The 23,128-nt window shown below is 37.1% G+C and overlaps 2 protein-coding genes across 5 annotated transcripts in view; one reads left to right on the top strand and one right to left on the bottom strand.

The window, feature by feature from the left end:
• cpx (complexin) overlaps positions 1 to 23,128 on the bottom strand; it is a 146,729-nt gene that overhangs the window by 8,590 nt on the left and 115,011 nt on the right. For all 4 annotated transcript variants that reach the window (XM_066397197.1, XM_066397196.1, XM_066397198.1 and 1 more), the window contains 2 exons: positions 17,942 to 18,105; positions 3,773 to 3,902 (listed from right to left, as the gene is read on the bottom strand). In XM_066397197.1, the coding sequence (XP_066253294.1) occupies positions 3,773 to 3,902; positions 17,942 to 18,105 (294 nt within the window). The remainder of the gene's footprint in view (positions 1 to 3,772; positions 3,903 to 17,941; positions 18,106 to 23,128) is intronic.
• Hr96 (Nuclear hormone receptor HR96) overlaps positions 1 to 23,128 on the top strand; it is a 131,012-nt gene that overhangs the window by 21,962 nt on the left and 85,922 nt on the right. The gene's annotated exons all lie outside the window — the stretch shown is intronic.

The raw sequence follows: 23,128 nt of genomic DNA, 5'->3' as shown, positions 1-23,128 counted from the left end.
GACATAACTTCTTGCTATTGTACCCATATTCCAAGCAAAAACATCGCCTTGATAGTGGCACTTTTCGAACAAAGCTAAAGTTGCTATCACTTAAATAGATTACTTAAGAGAACATGTCACGTGATAGCTGTTTGTGGGGAGAAATTTTAGTGCTTCCGAAAAGGGGATTTCAATCCAATCTGATCCTAAGGAGAAGTATGAGATCGTAACCTGTTTAACTGATCTTAACGAACGAAAGAACAATTTTTCTTTACATCCGAAACTAACAGTTGGTTCTTAGGTCTCCCATTTACGCAGTGTCATAATTCCTCTTTGAGGGTTTGGAGAACCTTAAAAAAGTTAAAAAAAAAGCTGTTTTAGATCATTTTAACTTGAAAGCCTGGACTTGATACTAAGAAGATTAAAATTCAAGATTAAAACCGTCCTTAAGAACCCTTAAAATGGCAACTCTTGGCCGTTCTAAAATGCCTCGCACTCATTTTTGGCTTTCGGTTTGGCCTTTGGGCTTCCTATTTTGGAGCACGCATTGAGTAAAATTTTGAGGCTCAAAGGTAGTTCGTCGTTACTTCAGATCTGCTGTAACTCGAATTGACCTCAGCAAGTCTAGATTACCTGAATTAACCCTGAACTTATTAAGACCGATCGAAATCACTGGATCTGGGCAATGTGCTTGATCAAGCCTCTGTCTCCGATCAATTTACTAATGATTACTGGATTTCTTATGGTTTGCGACAGCTTAAACCTAAAAGTGCGAGTTTGCCACGCTTTTGTCGACTTTTAAGGTTCAAGATGGTGGATCACTAGTTAGGAAAACATAACTAAATCACACACAAGTGGTAAGAAAGTGCAAACATTTCATACAACAGTACAGCACTAAAAAGCATAACTAAATGCATAAAACGTAACATGCAGGTGCTAGAAATATACAACATTCAATTAGTATCTGTACAGCACTGTGAATATCATGGTAAATAAGACAATAAAATGAAGGTAATATGAAAAGTGGTAACAGGATATTATACATCAAGGCTGTGAAGTACGTTATTATGACCCCAACGTCAAGTTTATGATCTTAACGTGCTTATGACCCTTATGTCAAGATCTAAGACTCGAGGTTTATAAGTATGTCACACCCGTGGTGTATATACGATTTTTCCACTACTAGATTTAACTAGATTGTATAAAATGACAATAACTCATCTACATAAAGTATAAATAAAATCTGAAATATAGAAAGATAACGCGCCTTGAACCATTAACGTCAAGGGTGACGTTTCGTTTGACATTCATTTCCATGGTAACCGCTAATAAAACAACATTGGGGATGGTGACGGTTTTGCGGTCGATTAGTTCACTAGGGAGATAATGAGCCACATGCTTGTCATTATTAACCTGTTATATAAATTTATTTTAGAAAAAACTAGCTTTTCAAGCTAGTAGTGGAAAAATTATATTACGGCCTTAAGTAAGAAAGTGGATTTGGAAGGTAAAAAATTATACGCACAGAAAATTTTAAAAACGAGAATAAATGAAACTCTTGACAAAAAATCAACATCATTTAATAAAAAAATACTAAACGTAAATTTTAAAATAAACTGTTTATAAAAATAATCGAAACGGCACGTTTTCAGTCATTTTTGAGGTGACAGCGTCATTATCAAGCACAATTTTTTTCCTCAACAACGTAGAAAGGGTCTGCCCCCCCCTCGTCGGATCTGGTCGACTGGTGCCGCGGAGTTCCCTTTACACACATTGAACAACAGGGTCCCATCACTTAGTTTCGGTTAAATTTTCCAAAATACCATTAGGCGCTGTTCTAGAGGCGATGACGATGAAGTTTCATAAAAATGACAACTTTATGAAATCACCTCCGTAATTTTTCTTGTAGAGCAAAAGTAAAGAAACCACGTTCTGAGACATCGTTGAAGGCCTCTAAACGATGGATACAACGAGAGCTCTATTTTTACATTTAGACAGGCACAGGAACACTATCAATGCAACAGTTGTGCATTAAATTTTTTGTTTTTGATTTTGTACGATACTGAAGAGATTTTTTTAATGTAAATCAATTTGTGCCACTGATTCTGCAAGAAATGGTCTTTCAGACACACTTTATTTGGTGTAAATTGGGATGAGGTGCGCCTTCCCGTGATTAAATAAAAAATGGCAACTTTTTGAATATCCCTGGTAATTTTTTAACTATTGAGAAAGCGAAACTTCGCCAAACAAGTCCTGAGATATCGACCAAAGCCACTAAATTACAGTGCAACGATAGTTCGAAAATAACCAGTTCTGAAATAACTAGTGGGTTGAAATGTTGCCATTTTGCACGGCATATTCTTTACTTTGCATGGGATTAAGATCTTTTTTGAAGAAAATTAGACAAGGTAGTTCCGAACTACCAGCTTTCGAAAATGACTGAAAAATGTGCCGTTTTTATTATTTTCGCGTGCATTTTAGTTACTAATTCCTAGTTCCTTATTCACGGAAGATCACTAGGAAATACAAAAAATGTGAGAAATACAGGCGAAGAAATGTCTATTTTGGCAAGACGGGTAGTTCGAAAAAGGAAAATTAATGAGAACTAAATGAGCATATTGAAACTCAAAAGTTCATATTTATATCGGTTCTAGTACGTTTAAATTTTACGAAAAATTGAGATTTAGAATACTACTGTATTGAGTACCTTTAGCTAACAAGCTGGCTAACTTGTCATAGAGCTAAATTATTAGACATGAAAAGTGTCTTATACTGGAAAGAAACCTAGTCAAAGATAATAATTAAGAATCACCTCGCAGAGGATCGAAATTTATTTAAAAAAGACACGAAGATTTTGTTAAATCGACTATAACTTCAGAAAAAATTGAGCTATTCGCATCTAACGGCTTATTAAAGTACAATAAATACAATCAACAACATTTATAATATAATTTAATTTGACATCCATATAATCAAGTAAATAGGGCAATTTTGGTCGAGGAATGGATTTAACATTAACATTGATTGTCGAGGGTCCAGTCTATAAGTTCGTTGGATATACAATATGTAATTTACAAATTCACTCGGGGTACGTAAATAAGGCTCATATCGTCTACCATACAGTATATAATATACACATGTGTATATTAAAAATTTAGAATTATATAGTTGTTTTTAACCCGCGCATATTGTTGAACACTTCACAGCTTCTTAAAGCCTTCGGATAAACAAATCGTTTCACTAAATTGGCAAAACCGAAATATTATGGATTTTGATTATTTGGTCTATGCCGTTGACACTTGAAACAATAATATTGCGGATTTAACTTCATATTTAGGTTTGCCAAACTAAATTAAACCAATTATGAAAGTGCAAACTAATAACACACAACTTGTGACCAAACTTAACTCATTAAACTAAATCATTTAAGCGTAAACTAAATATTGCAGAACTAAAATCGCAATCGAGAGCAAAGCTGTTTTAGGGGCCCCTAAATAAAATTGGAGTGGGTTAATTACTTTTCGGGATGAATTTGCATATACGAGAAGACTCAGTTTCTCGTCAAGGTAAACTCGTGTATTTCCTGGGAAGTTTTCGTGGCTAAGTGTAGCTATGAAGCTTATAAAGATTAAGCGTTGGCACTAATTATGGAAACACCCAAATGAGGCAAATTTTTTTAAAATTTAGGGTGCCCCCAATACAATAGCTCTACAAGCAGCAGCAGTTGCTTATCGAGTCATTCAAAGAATGGTGCATCGCTTTTGGATTCGTCTAAGGGCGCCTACACACTCACTTGTAAGTTCATCTTCATCTGCTTCTTCCGCCTCCCGGGCCAGCTCTTCCGGGGTTTTCTTCTTTCGCATCAGCGGATTGGGCTCTTCTTGAACTGGTTCTACCACCTCCTCCTTTTTCTTTATATTATACTGCAACAAATTGGTTACAAAATTGGCATGTTTTCTATATTAGCTGATCAAACTTAGTTTTAATTTAAAATCCTAGTTGCAATGTGCCGGGGCAAGCACCTCGATGTGTTAAATGAGAGAAAGAAGTGTTTCTTTGAATAAAAGTTGTACAGTTTAGGAAATATCGAAGCGGTAAACTGTGCAAAACTGTTAAGAATATTACTTAAGCGTTCGCTCGAAGGTGAAAGAAGGAAGTACTGTTCTCATGAGGAGATTAAGGCCTATTACGACTTTACGCCCTGAAGGCGGTATTGATCCTATTAGATCTCATTCCGCATGAACTTTTCTCAAGATTCTCGAAAGAGAACTCCTGGACGAGTGCCTCGTGAATTAGGAGATGTTGGAAAATTTCAAATTAGTGAGGAGTTTTTTTCTTCGAGATTTAAATTTTCCATAGAATTCAAAAAGTTGGGGGAACGCTCGATATTTAATTTGAGCAAATTAGTAACTAAAAATGTGATTTCAGCAGAGCCAACTCAGTAATCCAGATTTGCTTAATAACAAAATTTCCACTTGTGACCTCATCAAGTTTCTCTTCAGAGGAACTCCCTAATAAGCGCCTGGAAAACTCCTCTACACGAACCGTTTTACACATGCGAGAAATATGCCTAAACTTACCATCGAATGTGCACTGTGAATTTTTTTTTGCGTCTGTCAGGATATTGCATTGTTACCGACTCAAACATTGTATCGAAAGACCTTCAAATTCCGTATATTTTCATTTCCCACGGGTTGTACGTGTAACGATAAGGAAATAGGCTTATTTCCCACGGCTTCGTACCGGTATCCATGGCAACAAAGCAAAACAAACAATAATTTGCCGCCCATTTTGGTCAGAGCCATACTGAATTTTGCGGGTTTATTTATTTATTTGATTATTTTTCACAAATTGTTATAAATATTTGAATCGGATTGATCAATTTTTCTTTTATTTTGTTTGGGAATAACGCTTCCTATACGAACTGGAGTTGTGGTCAAATCAAGGAACTAGATGGAATTTTAAAGAGGGCAGGTATGTTAACACCTCAGAGAACGAAAACAAGCCCAGAGATATAATAAATTCACCCTGAAAAATGTTTGTTTAAAAGTTTTCAAAGGAGTGCTGACGAGTCTCTCTTTTTCAGAAGCTTAAAGTTTGTTTAGAATTTTAAAGAATACGTGGGGGTCTTGTACCTGCGGAACTTTATATACACAGTTCCATACTAAAAAAAAAATGCATGAAATTATTTGAAATTTTAGCCAATACCTCCCTAGTAAGTTTAACAATATGCAGTGATTGATGTTTCATCAAAATTTTCCAGAATTATGCAATCTTTGTATTTGTCTTTTTGTGTTAGTAAACATAGCAAGACGAGAGTCTCACATCTTTAGAGGGATCAGTCAGACTGAGTGTACTTTACAGATGATATGCCTTGAGGAGTCCGAATCCCAATTTGTGTGGTTTTTCTTGCGCTTTGAAAACACTGTGCTTCCATACAATGACTTGCCTTCTAGGTATGCAGGCAGAGAAAACTGGTAAAAAAGTATCATTTTCTTTACGTTTTTTCCGGTTTTCTTTAACACTAATCAACTTATGTGAAGTGAAAATCCATATTCATCCATTCCACCGTTCTATTTCAATTTCACGACCTTGAAGCTCTACTTCAGCCCCTGGAGGGTTTTCGCTTGTTTGCTCTGAAACTCCTGTAACTGACTTCATTTCAATATTATAATAATAAAATTCGTATGTCGATATAATTCATGTTCCAATCTTTACTTCGTCATCTTTAGGTCTTAGATGCTAATCCGTCCGGTGCATCTCACCACCTTTATCCGTTGTGTTTTCGGTACAGTTAACACCAATGAAACTGTTCTGGATTTTGTCGTGTGAACATTGTTACAAAGTCACTTAGATGTGGTTTTTATGAAATGTGGCCAAATGAAAAAATGCAGTAACCTCAACTAGAATAATTAGAAGGGTCTAGAAAAATAGGTCTTTTAAATTGCTATCGGCACGATTAACGAAGTTCCTCAGCATTGAGCTTATTATGAATGAACAATTTCGAAATATTTATACATTTTTGCGTGCAGTAATAAATGCTCTGCAACGTCACGTGGTAGCAGAAGCTTCGGTCTTTTCTTCTCTTCTTCCCTCTTATTAATTCGTCGAAATCCCTCAAAGGGAGTCAACCTGACTCCGTTAGGGAGTCGCTATAAATTAACGGACTCCCTACTAGAGTCAATTTGACCCCGATTAAGATCTTCTAGCGGTGTCCTCCTCCTCACCATCTTCAAAACCTAAAACCTGACTTATTTAATAATTTGCTGAATAATCTGAGTTTTATTCTATTTACGATTATATTTTACAGCATACCTAACGTTATGTGCATTATAAAAAGTCCCCTTTAAAAGCGCGATCCCCGAGTTTTACGAGCAGGTTGCGTGATTTAATTTAAACCCTCTATTTTTAGGTCCTCGCCTCCGGCGTAAGCTTAATAAATAATAAATTGCCCCACTACGTTGGAATGTCAGAAAACATAACTTTTCCCAGGCTTTGACCACTTAGAGCTAATCAAAATGGAAATTTGGGGACTAATGCAGCGGAAATTAACATCTTTTTAAAATATAACAACTTCTTGAACTCGGCTATTAGGGGAGCATCTCGGTTAAGCAGCAAAGTTTAATAGGTTCTAAAGTTAAGAAAATGATCGAATTATGGAAATGAGGCAAATGGATGTAGTCGAGGTTTTAAATGCAAACTTATCAGTATTGCAATACAATTGGAGTTTAACATAATCTAACTATGAAGATAAATGCAAATAGTCCTAGAGTAAATCTGTCAGGATTAAGACATATTACAACTTCATGCGTCATTGCAGCTCTGCGTTTAATTAACTTAATCACATTAACGCTGCGTTTCGATCCTATTAGATATCGTCAGATCGATTCATCAATCAAGCCGATTAAATGCAGGCAAAGATTGGCAATAATAACAACAAGTCTGTTGGGCTTGCAGGAAAATATTCTACCAGCGCCATCTACCGCATCCCGACCAACTCCACGAGTATAAGCAGCAAGACATAAGGCCGACCTGTAATCAAAACAAATGCGTCGTAGGAAAAATCTGAGAAGATTGAGGGCTGTTGAGACTTTATGCCTCATTTGAGCTTTGTATTTACTTGAACCGAACTGACCGATCTAGTAAGATCGAAACCGACCGTGGATCATCTCAGATTTCTTCCACTACTGCTCGCATTAATCGCCACTGCTTTTGAAGATAGGTCGGCCTTGTACGTTAAGTCCTATTGCGTCACTCAGATGGCGCTGGAAGTATATCTCCCTGCAGGACCAACGTACCTCTCCTTGACATTGCCGAATTCCGGCTGGGCGTGTAATTGCCTCGAGATGAACCGAACTGAAGACATCTAAAAAGTTTGAAATTTGTCTTTGCGGTGCTCGAAGCAATTAAATACAGAGTCGGAATGAGGCACAAAGTCGCAATACGCTTGTGGCCCGTTACAATTTGTCCTTCAGGTATTTTGTCTAGATCAAAAGTGCTGAATCAAAAGTGAAGTAGCGAATGGGTTTTAACGTACCCAAAGGGTTGTTTCGGGTTTCATGTCGATTGCAGGCGTATCACGTAATTTCGAAAAATTTCAGAAGTTATAAAGCAGTTATATAAATGCGATTAGCGAAGCCAGTTTGTGCTGTAAATGCAAAATCGTAGGATAATCCCTCTGAAAGGAAATATAAAGGAACTTTGTTAACCCGGGGGTAAACTTTGATATAAAATACCGTTTCCGAGCTGTCGGGTGCAGACGGGCGGCAACTGGACCAATTTAATTGTTTTGCCACTCTGGAGTGTATACTGAGCCAACTAAACGGGAGCATTTTCAACACCAGCATTTGTTTGCTTTGGGTCCATGAATATGGAGATATATGAGGAATAATTTAGGAGCTTTTCAGCCAAATTTATGTTACGACACAATAAGGCCACACCGTCATATTCCGTAGAGCGTAAAGGTCAACTTGTATATTGTTTAGCATTTATTTAGTTTATGCCAAGTTTGGAATTTAATACATTTCTGAATGGCATGGCCGGGGGAATATTAAAATAAAATTGCGAGCAAGTAGAAATAGTGTTGCTGCCGTATTTCAACACTCAAAATCTACATCAACATATATAAATTACTTCCATAACTTTCAGGAACTTGTCCTGACCTTAATGGAAATTTAATGGGTTTTGAGAGAAATCTCCTTTTTTTTTTGCGTAATTTTAAATGACTTTAAATGAAATTCTCTTGATTTTTGACAGAAAAGCATTTCATACGTCACCAATTTCACATTAAAATTTAAGGTATATTTAGGGATGGTAGGACATTCTACGGCCCCTACAATCCTAAATATGTCTGAAATTTTAATGCGGAAATACTCTTTACTGTACAAACAGACCAAGGAAGAGAGTTCTCTAAAAATTTGAGACTCAACTAACCTTTCCTCTTCAAAGTCAAGTGTATTTGTATTTATTCATGTATTTCGATTTGAAGGGCTGGCAGCACTAGAAGCAGGAGAGATAAGAACCAACCTATACAGGGTATTTTAGTTTTGAGGTGCGACTTTCCAGGGTTTGTACAAAAAAAGCAAAATAAGTTGACTGTAACTAAACATCATCCGAAACACTTATGTTCACAATTGTACGAGTCTGAGAATATTAAGGCATATCACGACTTTATGCCTAATTCCAGCTCTGCGTTTAATTAACTTAATTTCGTTAAAGCCCCGTTTCGATCCTATTAGGCCTCGTCAGATCGTTTTGTCAGTCGAGTTAATTAAATGCAGGCAGAAATCGGCAGCGTCAACGACAAGTATGTTAGGCTTGCAGTAAAATGTCCTATTAGCGCCATCTGCCGTGTCTTTTTTTATTGCATCTCGTTGAAATCTTCGACGGTAAGCGCGAGAGACTCAGTGTACAGGACCGATTTAAAGCTAAGAATAATGAAGGTGAATTCAAATAGTAGTAGAAAGAATATAAGAGATTAAGGCTTATTATGAGATTATGCCTAACTCTAGCTCTGCAGTTAATTGTTGACATTGTCGATTTTTGTCCGCGTTTGTTTGACTCGAGACGAAACTAACTAACGAAACTTAATAGGTTGGAAGTCGGTTTTTAGGGTGATTAAGTTAATTAAACGCAGAGCTGGAATGAAACATACATTTAATCGGAATCTTCTCATATTCTTCCTACGACTATTTGTGTTCATCTTCCCTAAACTTTTTTGTGATACGGCAATGATATTTACTAATTTTAATGAAAACAGACAGAAATTTAAATTCCCCGTTCAATTTCGAAGCTTTTTTGCCTCTCGAATTTTTTCATATCTGTTTCCTGTTTTCCCGTAATTTGCATAAGTATTCCCAGAGAGGTTCTATTTTCAGCATGATTCTCGAATAGTTATTAGAAAATTTAAATAACTTTGCCACATTTCGTTCCAATTAACACTCGTAACTACTGTGGGCACAGAAATATTTATAATTTAATATTTAGTGATCCCCTAGCGAGAGACCTAAATTCCAATGTTTTTGGAGTTGTTATGGTAAGTACTGAGAATTTTTTCTGACACTTTTACCAATTACTGGAAAATAGGAAAAGAGATTAAAAAATATAAGGGACAAACAAGTTTCAAAACTGAACGAGAAGTGGGAAAGTTTAGTTAGTGAATGTCAGTGGCCTACCGCAAAAAAGTTTGAGGCGGATAAAGGGGCTGAACTTCTCAAAAAATTCCTCCCTGCAGATTTTCGACTTTTTCTTTAGGGTGTAATTGAAATGGTTCATTATTAGAAATGTACATTCAAAATTTTAACAAAACCATGTGAAAGAGCGTAGAATTTATTATCAAACTGTACTTATGCTGTGCTTTAATATTGCGCGTACTAAAATAGCGGTTTTAAAAATTATGAATAGCTCTTCTAGTTTGTTGCTCATGCTTCTATTGGATGTATGTTAAGTTTTGAGTTAACGACTACGGAAAATACAGGAGAAATACCTCTAAAATATAGTGTTTTAGAGTAAAAAGCCATGTAACATTTTTAATAACCAATCAAAACAACTTAAAAAAACACGATAAATTGATAAATAATATTGCTTTATAATATTACTATCACAAAATCGTTCAAAATATCCTCTTCCTTCTCGAATATAGACCATTTCGACGGCACGTAAACTTCATAGCATGCGCAATCTCTTGAGAATTTTCTCGCATGGATTGACAAACTTGCACTTTCATTATCAATTCTTTTCTGGAGTTGATAGGTTTAGAATACACTTTATCTTTTAAAGTATCGTAAAAATCCAAAGATGTTAGGTCTGGACTGCGCGGAGGTGATCTTTTCAGATAATTTTCATTTGGTTACACAGTTACCTATCTACCATTAAGAACTGGACATTTATCCGATTCGCAATTAAACGGACAGGAAAGTAAGCTCGGTGTCTAATAAAGGAACGGTTTCAAGGCGAGAGTTAAGCTACAATTCTGAAAAATTTGGAATAGTATCCGTCGTCAATGTATTTTGATTAAAGTAGGCTTCAAATAAACAGTCACCCATGGAAATGGTCTTAGACGTAACATTTCTGTTCTCCTCTCTTCAACTAACACGCATTATTTCAATTGCTGTTAATTGAATAATCTTCTGAATTGCGCTGCAATTCTAAATATGCGCACAATTTCGTTCTCTAATTCCCAAAAATCCAAATTAAATTTCATAGAGACATACCCGGACAAAGCCAGTCAGATTTCTCTAATTATCGAAACAAAGCCTGTTTAGCAGTAATTTATGCACTGTGGGCCGATAAATTATAACTCAGCAGGATAGGTCAAGCGCAAACGTGATTAGCTCCAAACTAGGTCAGTTGTAATTACTAGTCCTCTTTTTTTTTCATTTCGGCTAAACAACAGTGATAACAGAAAAAATACAGCCCGAAATACGACGCGTGACAGAGCCCTTTTCGACGACGAATCTGACTTTGATATATGGATTTGCAGTATACAAGGGCGTTAAATCCACGACTCGGTGTTAAACAAAACACCAGCGACACAGCATTTACGACTTTTCAACTCTTTAATACCCGACCTAGTATTAAAGAGATGCACGCTTAATTAACATCTAACACTACCGGTAGGGAAGAAACCCTGCGTAATAATACGGCATGTAGAGGGTATACGGCATAAATTAGATAAAGCTGCAGGGAATATATTTTTAATTAAACGTTTAGGTTAATTAACAAAAGGGCCTATTCAGACATTTTTAAATGTACGAAACGCGAGAGTGAAACAACGTGCAGGCTTAATTAACCATTACACCTCCAACTGGACGGCTCTGGGGGTTGGTGGCTGCGGAGGGAAACTGCATACCTCGTACTGGAAATGGGGAATGCGGAAAAAAGGGATTATCCCATTATTGTTACTTTTGTTGTATTTGCCTGGGCCAGCGGCAAGCTTTGCCAATAATTTATTAGTTGTAGTTTCAAGTTTATGCGCTAGAATTACCTTAGTACGCGCATACTGTTCTCAAAGTTTGGAGGGAATTTTGCTGAAAAAACTATTTCCGTAGTTGGAAACTTTGAGCAGGCAAACTCCTCGTTGTCTGGAAATTCCTTTCCTCCATTTCTTTATCGCCCATATTTTTCAATTAAATAGGCATAATGGAACGTGATCGAAGGGGTACGTTTGCTTGACAAACGACCCAAAGAGCGTAAAAAATTTCCCAATAATGTGGAGAATAACTAAATATGTGAAGCGAGTTTTCCGGTAGGTATGTCGAGAGGATAGATTATGTAATCTAGAGCAACATATTAAATGAGAGAGACAAATGGTGCGAATAAAAAGAAAGCAAGAAAAGTGGATCCTTTCTTAGGGACGTCCCGTGTCATATAAATCATGCACATGGATGCAGTTTTTCTACAGAAAACAGGAAAAGGGCGTTCTCCTTTACGACTTTTTAATACTGTCGAAATGATTGTCTTCCATTAAACACATATTTTAGCACCGTTCTTCTTCGTTGAAATTGCGGGCGATAAAGCTTATATGGTGGCAACATGGGTCCGACCTTATTACGAAATTTGCTAATTTTCATTTCAAATACGCGACTTAAACGGTGTTATTATATCATAGAATTAATACAGAAATAGGTTGTTGTACAATGTACCGTAGTTAATGCATAGTGCGGCTAATTCTGCACCAAAGCATAATCGGTTTAATAATACTTTAGAATGAAATATCGATCATCCATTTGGACAAAGAGCCTAATGACTTGCAATTCAGCGACACCATTATTGCGTTTTGGAGGTAATGAACCAAACATTTTACATTTTCCTATCTTAACTTGTTAACTTTGTTGTTCTTTACACCCACTACATTTTCTCTAATTGGAGAATATAAACTTTAAAGTGTATTGCAATTTTGTTGCCATTGAAGGGCAATAAAAACTGTGGAATTTTCACGTTTGAATACAGGAAGCAATTTTTCTAAACTTCGACTTCAGGAGCTGAAACTGAATTTCCGTCGTCTTCTTATCAATATTCCATAACTTAAAAATGTATATTCGTAAAAACCCTTCCAAGCACTGTAACGGGAATTTATTGCATCGCTTCTGGCAACTTGTGCATGTCAGAAAAAGAAAATTTATGGCCTCCAAGTTGCTTTAGTGGGAAACCCTCCGGGAAAGTGTTTGTAATTTTGTTAAGAACCTCTTGAAAACGGGTCCTTAGGTTATTCCATGTAAGACACTTTTTTATTTATTTTTGGTTCAAAGCTCAAAGCAATCAGTGCAAGCTCGTTCCCAAATTATAATGTAGAAGCTGGAAGTTCGCTTATAAACGTCTAAGTTGCCAAGTAGCTCTAAATTATTCCAATTTTATTATTACTCCATAGTAGCAGCCTTATTGTATCCATAATTCAAGGCGGTATTCATAATGAGCAAGATAAAGTGATAAATCGGAAAATTATTCGAGCCGGGTAATCCGAATCGGGGTAAGATTTCCCTAATTACCCAAACAGGGCGAACTAATGGTAATTTATGCACTTGGAAGATAATAACTTTTTTGGGGATAAGATATATTTATCTAGCGCATTCATGAAGTTCCGCTGGCTATAACGCCTAGAATAATTACTCCTATCTACGATATTCGCATTGTGTGTAGTTTGTATAATTAGCCGAGAATTTAGCATTTTTATAGAAAATTGAAGAGTTTTTACGCAAAAAGAAGTAGAGGAACATTGAGAGTTCTGAGCAAAATTACAGCGATCTGAAACTATCCTAAGAAATCTCACGAAATTTCAATGAAAGATTTTAAAGTGAACTTAACAGAAGTGTAAATCAACATTTTGTCTGTTGATGATTTTTAGTTGAAGATGCGGTTGCACTATCTTTTCCACTGCTCTCTGATCAAGTTCATAGCTCTTTCCATTTTCGAGATTTTAATGTGTAAAACGGAAGTACGCCAGAAAACAGAGAAAAAAAAAAGTCGTTTTATCGGAATTTTGAAGTGGTAAGGCGGACAACTAAGAGGAGCCATTTCGCATTGTTTTTACGTTTATTTATCCATTATTCCATTATATAGGGGGTTCATAATAATATGCGAAAAACTCAGAGGGCGAATGTTGTTAATTTCAGGAAATGTTTTTAATTTCACTAGTGGCACCTCCATTGATGTGACCCTGAAAATTTTAAACAAAAAATATGATACACCACTCTTTTTTTAATAAAAATAACTTTTTGAATGCTCCATATTTCTGCGAAAAAAGTTCTATTGCATATTTTTTATAAGGTTAATCATTTATTTAAAATTATTTTTAACACCCTCTATTTTAGACTGGGAAGCGAGAACGGACTCATGTTCACACGAACTTTTTTTCTGAAAATCATCCACAGATTTGCCCTTTGAATTTCTGACATATTATTGTGAAACATCCTGTATATCCACACAGCTCAGTCTTCCCGGAAGAGATTTATAATTGACAAACAAGTGAAAATTCTTCAAATTTAAATATTGGCACTTGATCGACTAATTAATAGTATACAGGGTGTCCCTACCCTATATAGTTTAAGAAACGGCCACAAAACTTTTAGGAGATAGAAAGACGGTTTAAATGCCAAAGGTATTTACATTGAACATACTGGATGGCTCGAAGAACTGCATTAGGATTCAATTTTTTTCTTTCAAATGGAAGCCCCTATACACATATGTTTATTTAATATCTTCCATACCTAGTACTGCGTAAGCTCAAGAGAATTGCAAAAAAATGAAATAAACCTTGCTTGAGTAACCCCTTGGGGACTTTTTGCCATAAAGGGCTATTCGTCAATGAAGTTTAGGAATTTCGCCAGAATACATGAGGAAATTTCCTTACAGCCAAGGTTGCGTGGATCAGAAACATCTCATTAACTATCTTGACATTTTCCTACTTGCCCTCGACTGCTGAACTTACGTAATCCTAACACAAACGAAAAACTTATTTTTAAGCCTCAGCCAGTAACCCCTGAAGACATTGATTAACCCGGCTTAAGGGCCCTAGTCACGAATAGGCCCTCTAATAACTCCGTGGTTTGGATCAGTCAATAAGGTTTTAAATTTTGCATGCAAACACGAATAGCTGCGTGCGAGATTTGAATATAAGGTAATGTACGTTTTTGTGAATAAATCAGAAGGACTAGTTACCGAGTTGTTATCTAGAGTTTAATAGCTTAATGTCCTATTTTGGTTGGCTCCCACTCAGTCTCTTTCATATTTCTATTAATTCGGGAACATGCTAGCAGGTGCCATTATCAATGGATTTAGTGGAGAATATGATTGCTGTTCAATGTCATGTTTTCAATAATAATAAGCCAAAGCCACGCAATCCATTGTTCCCCTCAAATTGGTTTTAGGTCGGCCGAATATCGATGTGGGCGTCCACTAATTTTTCTCTTTCCGAACCTTCTGACGTAGATCAGAGCTAACAAAGACTACTATTTACTTGCTTACGCAACCACCTAAATTTATTGTATTTAATATAAACTTCATCTTCTGATGTGCCTCTTAATTTAATTTTAAAATTTGCCAAAAGGATCGACCGTAGTCCTTTTGTTTTCGTAGGAACAAAGCAAATATTTGGAATGAGTTTAATTACAAAATAAATATAACCAGGGTTAAATAATACCGGGATCGTATGCGGGGGTAATTTAACGTGAGAGACCCATGTCATGGCATATATTTGCCTAACTTATATTGAAGAAGCAAGTCGGCGGGAGTCCTTTAAAATTTTTGCATACGTGAGTCGGACTCTTTGGGGCCTGAATAAACGTTTGTATTGCTCTGGAAATCCGAAATAGATCCAGTGTGAATATGGTAAACCAAGGATTTACCAGTGTTGGTTATTGGTAAACTCAGAGGTTGAATTATGAAATACTAGGGGTAAACCGGGCATGGTAGTATTAGTATTCTTCGGCCACGGCAGGTGATCTAATTAGCGGGAGCACGATGATGAAACACCTTATCGCCTGTAAGAAAAGTCCGATTCTTCGATCACCATTCACGGTCTTCATCGAGGCTATTCTATGTGTGATATGGTATTTTGATCAAAATATGTTGCTCATCTAGCGCACCCCGGGAAACAAATTCACCTGAAAATCGATGTAGGTATCGTTCTGGTTAGAGATGCAGAAGGTACTCACAGGTACCTTCCACACCCCTAATCGCTTGCTACTTTCATGAGAAGAAACGTTTTACCTTGTTCAAGATGTGACTCGTACCTTCCACACATCTAATTAATGAGAACGGTCTATCAGAACGGGACCTACATCAATTTCCAACTGTTTATTTCCTTTATTTCTTCGAGGTGCTCCAAATCTACTCCAGAAAAACCTGCTCATCAAAGCAGCAAGTGATCAGAGGGGTAAGTTTTTTTGAGTTACCTTTGGCGTACATTTGGAGCACTCTGAGGAAATATACACAGTTGAAAGCCTTGTACACAACAAATGAACGGAATCTGTATGAATTTTGAACTGTGTTTGTTCTCTCGAGGTGCTTTAGATGAATAATGTATGTGGGTGACAATACTACATACATCGATCCTCTCTTGAATGGGCTGTTTCATGGTCCTACATCTGCTAATTCCATAAACTGTAGGTGCAAAGAACAGGGCTTAGGCCAGGAAAGCCTCAAATTTTGAGTTTATATATTAAGTCCAGAAACGCTATTTTTGACCGATATTCTGTTTCCGATTTTAATGAATAGAACGTAACTCGACCTGGCTTAAATTTGCCATTAAAAAGATGCAGATTAGTCATAATTCATTCCTTAAGAAGTTATACTAGAGTTGTGGAAAATAGCATATTGTGCAACGAGGATAGCCATATGGCCCGACGACTTTTCCAGCACGACGCCGAAGGAGTGCTCAATAGTCTGAGGGTGGTATGGACAATCCAACAGAGGTGTATGATTAATTTTTTCTACGGCCAATGGTTAGACTTAAAAAAAACAATATTCAAAATTCAAAACTTATCTGCGGCATAATTAAAGCGTAAACAATGTTGAAACAAATTTAACTGCCCAGGCATTAAAAGTGTTACTTTACAGCCTCGCCATGAAAAGCATTATAAACAAATGTAGTAAGCAATAGCAAATACCACTTAGAGTAACCACCAAGACAGAAAAATATATAAAAAAAGACAGTCTAAATTAGGCACCATGGTCAAACACCAATTACTTACCTCAAACTACTTTTCTTGGAATGATGGCGTGCCCCATGCCAGAAAAACATTTCTCAACGATTAAGAAGAGGATTTCCAGAGTGTTTCACACATTTTAGATGTTTACTTTCCATTCGTTTTAGTTAACTGTTAATTTTCGTTTTTCTACTTTTTTTTCTGGGTTCTCGAGATGGTAATAGATTTGTCACCGGAACGTTAACAGGAGTTTTCACCCGAGTCCTCAGTAAAACGTGAACATTATTTCTAGTTAGTTTTAACTGAGAATAGTGTGCAATTCTACCGCTCTAGCAACCCTTACTGGTGTGTGAGGCATTATTCCCAAATAGATTAAAAAAAAATTAACAATCCGCCTTAAACGTATATAACATATTTACATAAATAGTACATGCAAGAATGTTCGACCGGGCGAAAAACTCATATTCCTTGCATGTCCACTGTATGTAGGTGATAGTTCTATGTACATGCGATGAATAATCCTTTAGAATATTCATATTTGAAATCATATATTCCACGAATATGCGTTCTGTACTATTTTTCCGTGTGAGTAAGCTCAGTCTGGCAGAATGTTCTATAGTCTCCCGAGGGAAGGAATTCGTCCCTCCCGACGCCGGCTCCTGTATATACCGGTGACCTTTGTTGAAGAGCTGTTTCCTCAGTGTTTCCTCTGCTATGCACTCATGGATAATTTTTTGCAGAGTCTCCATTAGAAAACGTGTCAAATTTATTGGTATGCGACGCTGTAATCGCTTCCATGAAAGCACTTAGTCGAGTTCCTCCTGCAGCATTGTTGGGATTACGTCAAGAGTGTACTACATGGACTAAGTTCACTAATTGTCCATTTAGCCCATGTCCTTATTAACATCCTTTATCGTTCCAATTACAAGAAAAATAATTGGCCTTTGACGTTCTATTTAGCGAGAAGTAGCAGAGAAATTGTAGGGAGAAGTTATAGGGAGAAATTATAAGGAGAAATTATAGGGTCTCACATATGCCGTAATTCCTTGCCACAACCGTTCTATAATATTATAGAAGGTTTAATGTCGGCAACACTCGAATTTTAATTTAAGTAGATCTATATCAACAAATTATTTACGTTGACTCTCGTTTGCAACCCTGTCATTACTGGTGATTAATAATGGGCTATGTAAATAAAGGGGTCACGAAAGGATCCCTTTATGTCGTCATTAAATGTTACGTGAATCAGTCAATAAATTTTTACTGTGCATGTAGGCACGGAAGGTTAAGAGTTTTAAATTGTACGTCCCGTTACTTACCTTATCTCTAATTTCTTGCCTCATCTTCTCGCGCTCCTCCTCCATTTTTCTATGTTTCTCCTTACGCCTTTCCTCGGCCTCGCGGATGGCCTCCAGCCGCTCCCTCTCGGCCTCCTCCTCTTTCTCTTTGTCGTCGCTGTCATCGTTATCACCTCCAACGGCACCTGCAATAAAGATTTAGACATAAAAATGTCCGAATTTCTTGGGACTTTTCCGAAATACGTGTTGACATAAATAGTTTGATGGCACATAAATATGAATGGGCTATAAGTCTAAATAAAGATCATAAAATAGGGCGGCACACGTGTTCGTGAGTTTATTTCCTTTCGATACCTTCCCCTTGCGAATGTGCCTAATAAGTATGAATTGTTGCCTTTTAGAACGTTTACTTGGGATTTTATCGATTTTTTATTGATTCAAATCTTGTTGGTCTCAATAGGTCGGTAGCGCGAAGGCTTCTGACCCAAAGAAAGGCTTGAGGTATTGATCCCAAGCTGATAAATCTGACCTCAAATTTACAGCTATTTAGCCGGCAAAGCCGATAAAGCTTAGAATTTCCAGAGCAAAAAGTTACGGAGCGGATTCCGGAATGGCTTAATGGTCTATTCAAACGAAACAATGCGATACAGTGGGTTTGATTTGACTTTCAATAATCGAGGCGGCGGTCTTCGATTTTAATTTTCAAATTCCCGACTATGAGCAAAAGAATTCCTCCTTTTGATCATTAAAATTTTTTCATCAAAGCTCCCCTAATTCGGGTGTTACGTAGAAACAATGGAGGAAAGGCAATAAATATCCAGAAATTTATATCCTTTCGTTGGCACAACGGATGGTCTTTCAATTCGATTGGTGATTGATATCAAAACAAAATTAATCGCATTGTTTCAATGGTCTGTGGAGAAACTCAATCAATGTCAAACGATGGTTTAATTTTGGGGGCCGATCAACCGAGATGTCACTGGATAAAATCGTTTTTAAAATCCTATGTCCGAGGGACTTTCAATCTGGGCAGAGGAGATTAAATGCATCAAAGAGTGACGGAAGTGTTACGTGGTACATCGCGAAAGCAGGAGCTAAATCGAAATCAAAAGAACGATCAAAAATCAAAAGAACAATCAAAATCATGGAACAATCAAAACCTTTATTGAATCCTTCGGCAACAGAAAATTGTATCGATCACATCAAGAGTTTGACCCGTTACAGGGTAGCACAATGAACCAAAAATATGAAGCTGCGCCAGTTGATTGCAGTCATGGACAAATTCAAAACCGATTGTGGAATTAATTTCTTCAATTATCTGCTTTATTTTGCAACTATTTATGCTCAATTTAATTCTCTATCTCTCCGAAATAATTGATAGCAACCGGTCGAATGAAAGCAAAGCAGATTTGCTTGCAAATTTCCATTTTCTCAATATATTATTTTCTTCATATTTGTTGTATCTGCTGCTGCCTAAGCGTTTAAAATCTAAAACTTATCCCTGTCAATTTCACGCTCAGATTGGTCAAGTATTACACGTAGTTTAAACCCGGTATTATATGGATTTATGACGGCAATTAATTACTTCCTGCGGCAACTGCAAGCACGAGGATAGAAAAGATACTTTCCAGTTTTGGGATAATCCAGTCCAATAAAAGAAATATATTAATTAGGCAATGGAAAAGGCAATTTTCATCTTCACGTTCGCGTGTGCGCCAAATCCAACCAGGTTAAATCAGAGCAAACATCCATTCCGGAACAATGCCTCTCAAAAAATTGTTTAAAAACGCGTTTTGCATGGACAACTTTATTACAGAATTAAATTTATAACTCGAAATTTGCATGCATTGCATTTAATAATCAAGAAATATAAATCAACCGTATTTGATGCTAAAGTGTTAAAAATATTTTAATAAAATTTGATATATTATGCAAAATAAACATGCTGCTGGTCAGACATATTTTGATTTAATACAGGTTGTTAAATTTGTAATGAAACAAATTCGCATAAAATTCAACCGATAAAAGCGAAATTTCGCTATTGGGAAAATGCGGAGGATTCGTCATATCGGAATAAAAAAGGAATCGACAGTAATAAATATTTATTGAAAGTCTCGCTTAAAGACCTTTTTTAGTGGGTGCCAGTTCTGAGACGCTTTATCCCTAGTTTACCATTGCTCTTTTGTTGCTGTAATCTCCTTCTAAGCTCTCAAAAAACTGGCATTTACCTTTTATTCTCGGAATTGTTCGGAACGATTCCGGATTTGCTCCTATATTTATCTCACAAACTTTCTGGGGGGAAGTAAAAATAAAGCTCCAAAAGCTGAAACTAGTTTTGTCGTTCTGCAAGTTTTCTTGTTCACGAAAGTGTAATACCGCGCAGATAAAACTTTCCCGCTAGGCATTTCGCTGACTATACAGGGGCATCTTTTTATCTCGGCTACATGAAAATACCTCTTACCTTATAATCCCTGAAATACATCCACACACGAAATTCGCCCGAAACTTGGTCGAAAAGCACCCTCTAAGTGCATTTCACTTTCTAGCTAGGATAGTTTTGCTGTTTCCGACAGCCGCTCTTCCTCCAAAGATATTTCTCCTTCAATATTCCATTTACTTTCGAATTATCTAACAAACAATGCAGACAGTCTGAATCGTATCCAGGAAATTTCCATCAGACGAAGAGGGAAAGCGAACAGGCTGTCGATGACATGACAATGCCGCGTCAAGTGATAGAGCTCCAAGCCGTGCTATTGACTATTCTGATATGAGGGAGTATGTCAAGTGCTAGTTTTTGTTCGAAAGAAATGATGGATGGCTTCGAGAACTTGTATTCGTATATACTATTGTATTCTCACAATGCTGGGTACTGGGCGTTTCCAAACCGCGGGCCACCATTTGGCTCTGTCATAAAGGAATCACGAATGCGTCAGATATCACAGGTTCTGGTCAACATTTTTGACCTCTGCAAACTTGTTCATTTTTCCTGACCGTCTGGACCGCCATGAGCTTAACGAATCCCCCAACAATTTTTGATAACGATAAACCAGTAACTATCAATATTTGTTAGTTAGTTACCAAGAACTGTAGCTAGCAAAGGCAGAGCGGTTGAAAATGAAGAATTCTGCGTGACACACGTCGGCGCTCGGATCTGCATGGACAAAGGTCAAAATCAATTCTGAGGCCAAGTTCGAATCTTGCCGCAACGATCACCTTAAGGGCTGCCACCGAGCTACAATTTTGCATATTTAAATAGCTCCCTACAAGGAAACGTGCGTTAATCGAGCAAAGGGCTTTTTATCCTGAAACCCAAAAATGTTTAAGCAACTTTGTATGTAATGACGAAAGTTCGCTCCTCATTCAATTCAACGACATACTTCAGAAAGATGGACGTAACCAGCAAATGATCCCTAACTTTCCTCATTAATATTAAACGAGTCACGGGATTTTTGTTAAAAGGTTGGCAATAGCCCTCACAAAGGGCTGTTTATATCGTACTCGGATAAATTATACGGTAGACCACGGCAATGTTCGGTTGCCCCAGCTGAATGGCACCGTCGGGATGGCAATTCTAATAGTCGAGTCACTCAAAGCGACGAGTTGGGCTCTGCCTTTGTCATAGATAAATGCGATTTCCTTAACACGGCCGCCACTGCTAAATGAGGTTAATAATCGGAAATTACGGCGGGCCTTACGAACGCTTTTCATGACATTTATCTGGTAAAGGGGTTTTACATGTTGGTTTTGACCGAATGAACTTATGAGACCTTCGGTTGTTTCAGTCCGCCGGAGATGACCGAGGGCCATTAGTCATCGACCTTGCGAAACCCTTTTGTGCCTAATTTCGAATCAAGTTTTGCCAATCAGATTGGCGAAACGTCTAGCTATTCAAATGATTATGATGTAAAGAAGAACACTAAAGAGCGGATTTATAATTTTGTGTTTAAGAAACTCGAGCATCCTGAAAACTGATTCATCTCGAGTCAATAAAAAAGAACTGTGTTGGGTCTGCAGGAAAATATTCTACCAGCGACATCTGTCGTGTTTGCTTTTGCAGTATGTCGACCAAACCTTCAAATGTAACCAATAAAAATTTAGTGCTCAGGACCGACCTCGAGTCAAGAGCAACGAAGATGAATGCAGGCGAGCACGGAAAAGCGCTATTTTCCAGACTCGTAATGAAAGATACAATTCTCTTGATTTAACCTGATTAATCATTAGTTCGACTAGATGAACACCCGGTAATCTGCTTTATATCGGCTGAAGGCCTACTTGAGATAAGTGAGGTCCGGTCCAGCCCGATCGTGTCCGACAGGGGAAATATGGCGTTACCATGTAGTGATTAGTGCTCTAGGTAAACTTCCGATAAAATACATGATAATAATAATTGTTGAATGTTCAATTCCAAGCTTTATAAACATAAACCGTACCCAAAAGACTTGCAAATAGTGGCATACCGACATGGCCGTGTCAGCTATTAGCCCGGGATTTGAGTTTATCGGGTCGGGCTGGGCTTCTGGTTTATCGGGTCGGACCGGTCCGTGCAGATATTAAAGGCTCACGCCGCGCACCATTACTACTAATATGTAGAAATGCAGATACAAATAATCACTCTATATAACTATATGACTCATTGTGTGATAACTCGAATACTATTGAGATATCAATCAAGTATAAACGACATCATATAACCGGAGACAATATCCACTATCCTGAAATGGGGAATAGTGCGGGATTTTATGTGATTTATCAAGGCGTATGCGCTATATGCACTAGAGCCCATTTTGGAATGCGGAATAATAAAAATTTAGAGTTAAAGTCATTTCGGGTAAATTGCGAATTCGGCTTTTTAGGAGGTTCCATCTGATTGCCATAAGAAATGAAATTGTAATATATACATTTTGGCACTCATAAAACACGAAATTGTAATAAATAAGATTTTGCACTTCGAAGATTACAGTAACAACTTTACTCCCTCTTAGGAGGGACTAAAGTGGATAATTCACTGCCGAAGGACGAAAAAATATTTCTCTGGCGTAAATTTTCGTTCGGATAATCTAAAATATGGAAATCTTTACAATTTTAGTCTCTTCACATCTAATATACTATTCATCAACTATGATTTTGTTTGCTCTTCCAAATTCAAGAAATTATTTTCCATAAACGCATAGTTTCCGAAATTATGAAATTTGCTTTGCCAAATTATCC

Source organism: Euwallacea similis, chromosome 14, assembly GCF_039881205.1.
Source record: "Euwallacea similis isolate ESF13 chromosome 14, ESF131.1, whole genome shotgun sequence".
NCBI lineage: Eukaryota > Metazoa > Arthropoda > Insecta > Coleoptera > Curculionidae > Euwallacea > Euwallacea similis.
This window is presented reverse-complemented; position numbering and strand designations above follow the sequence as displayed.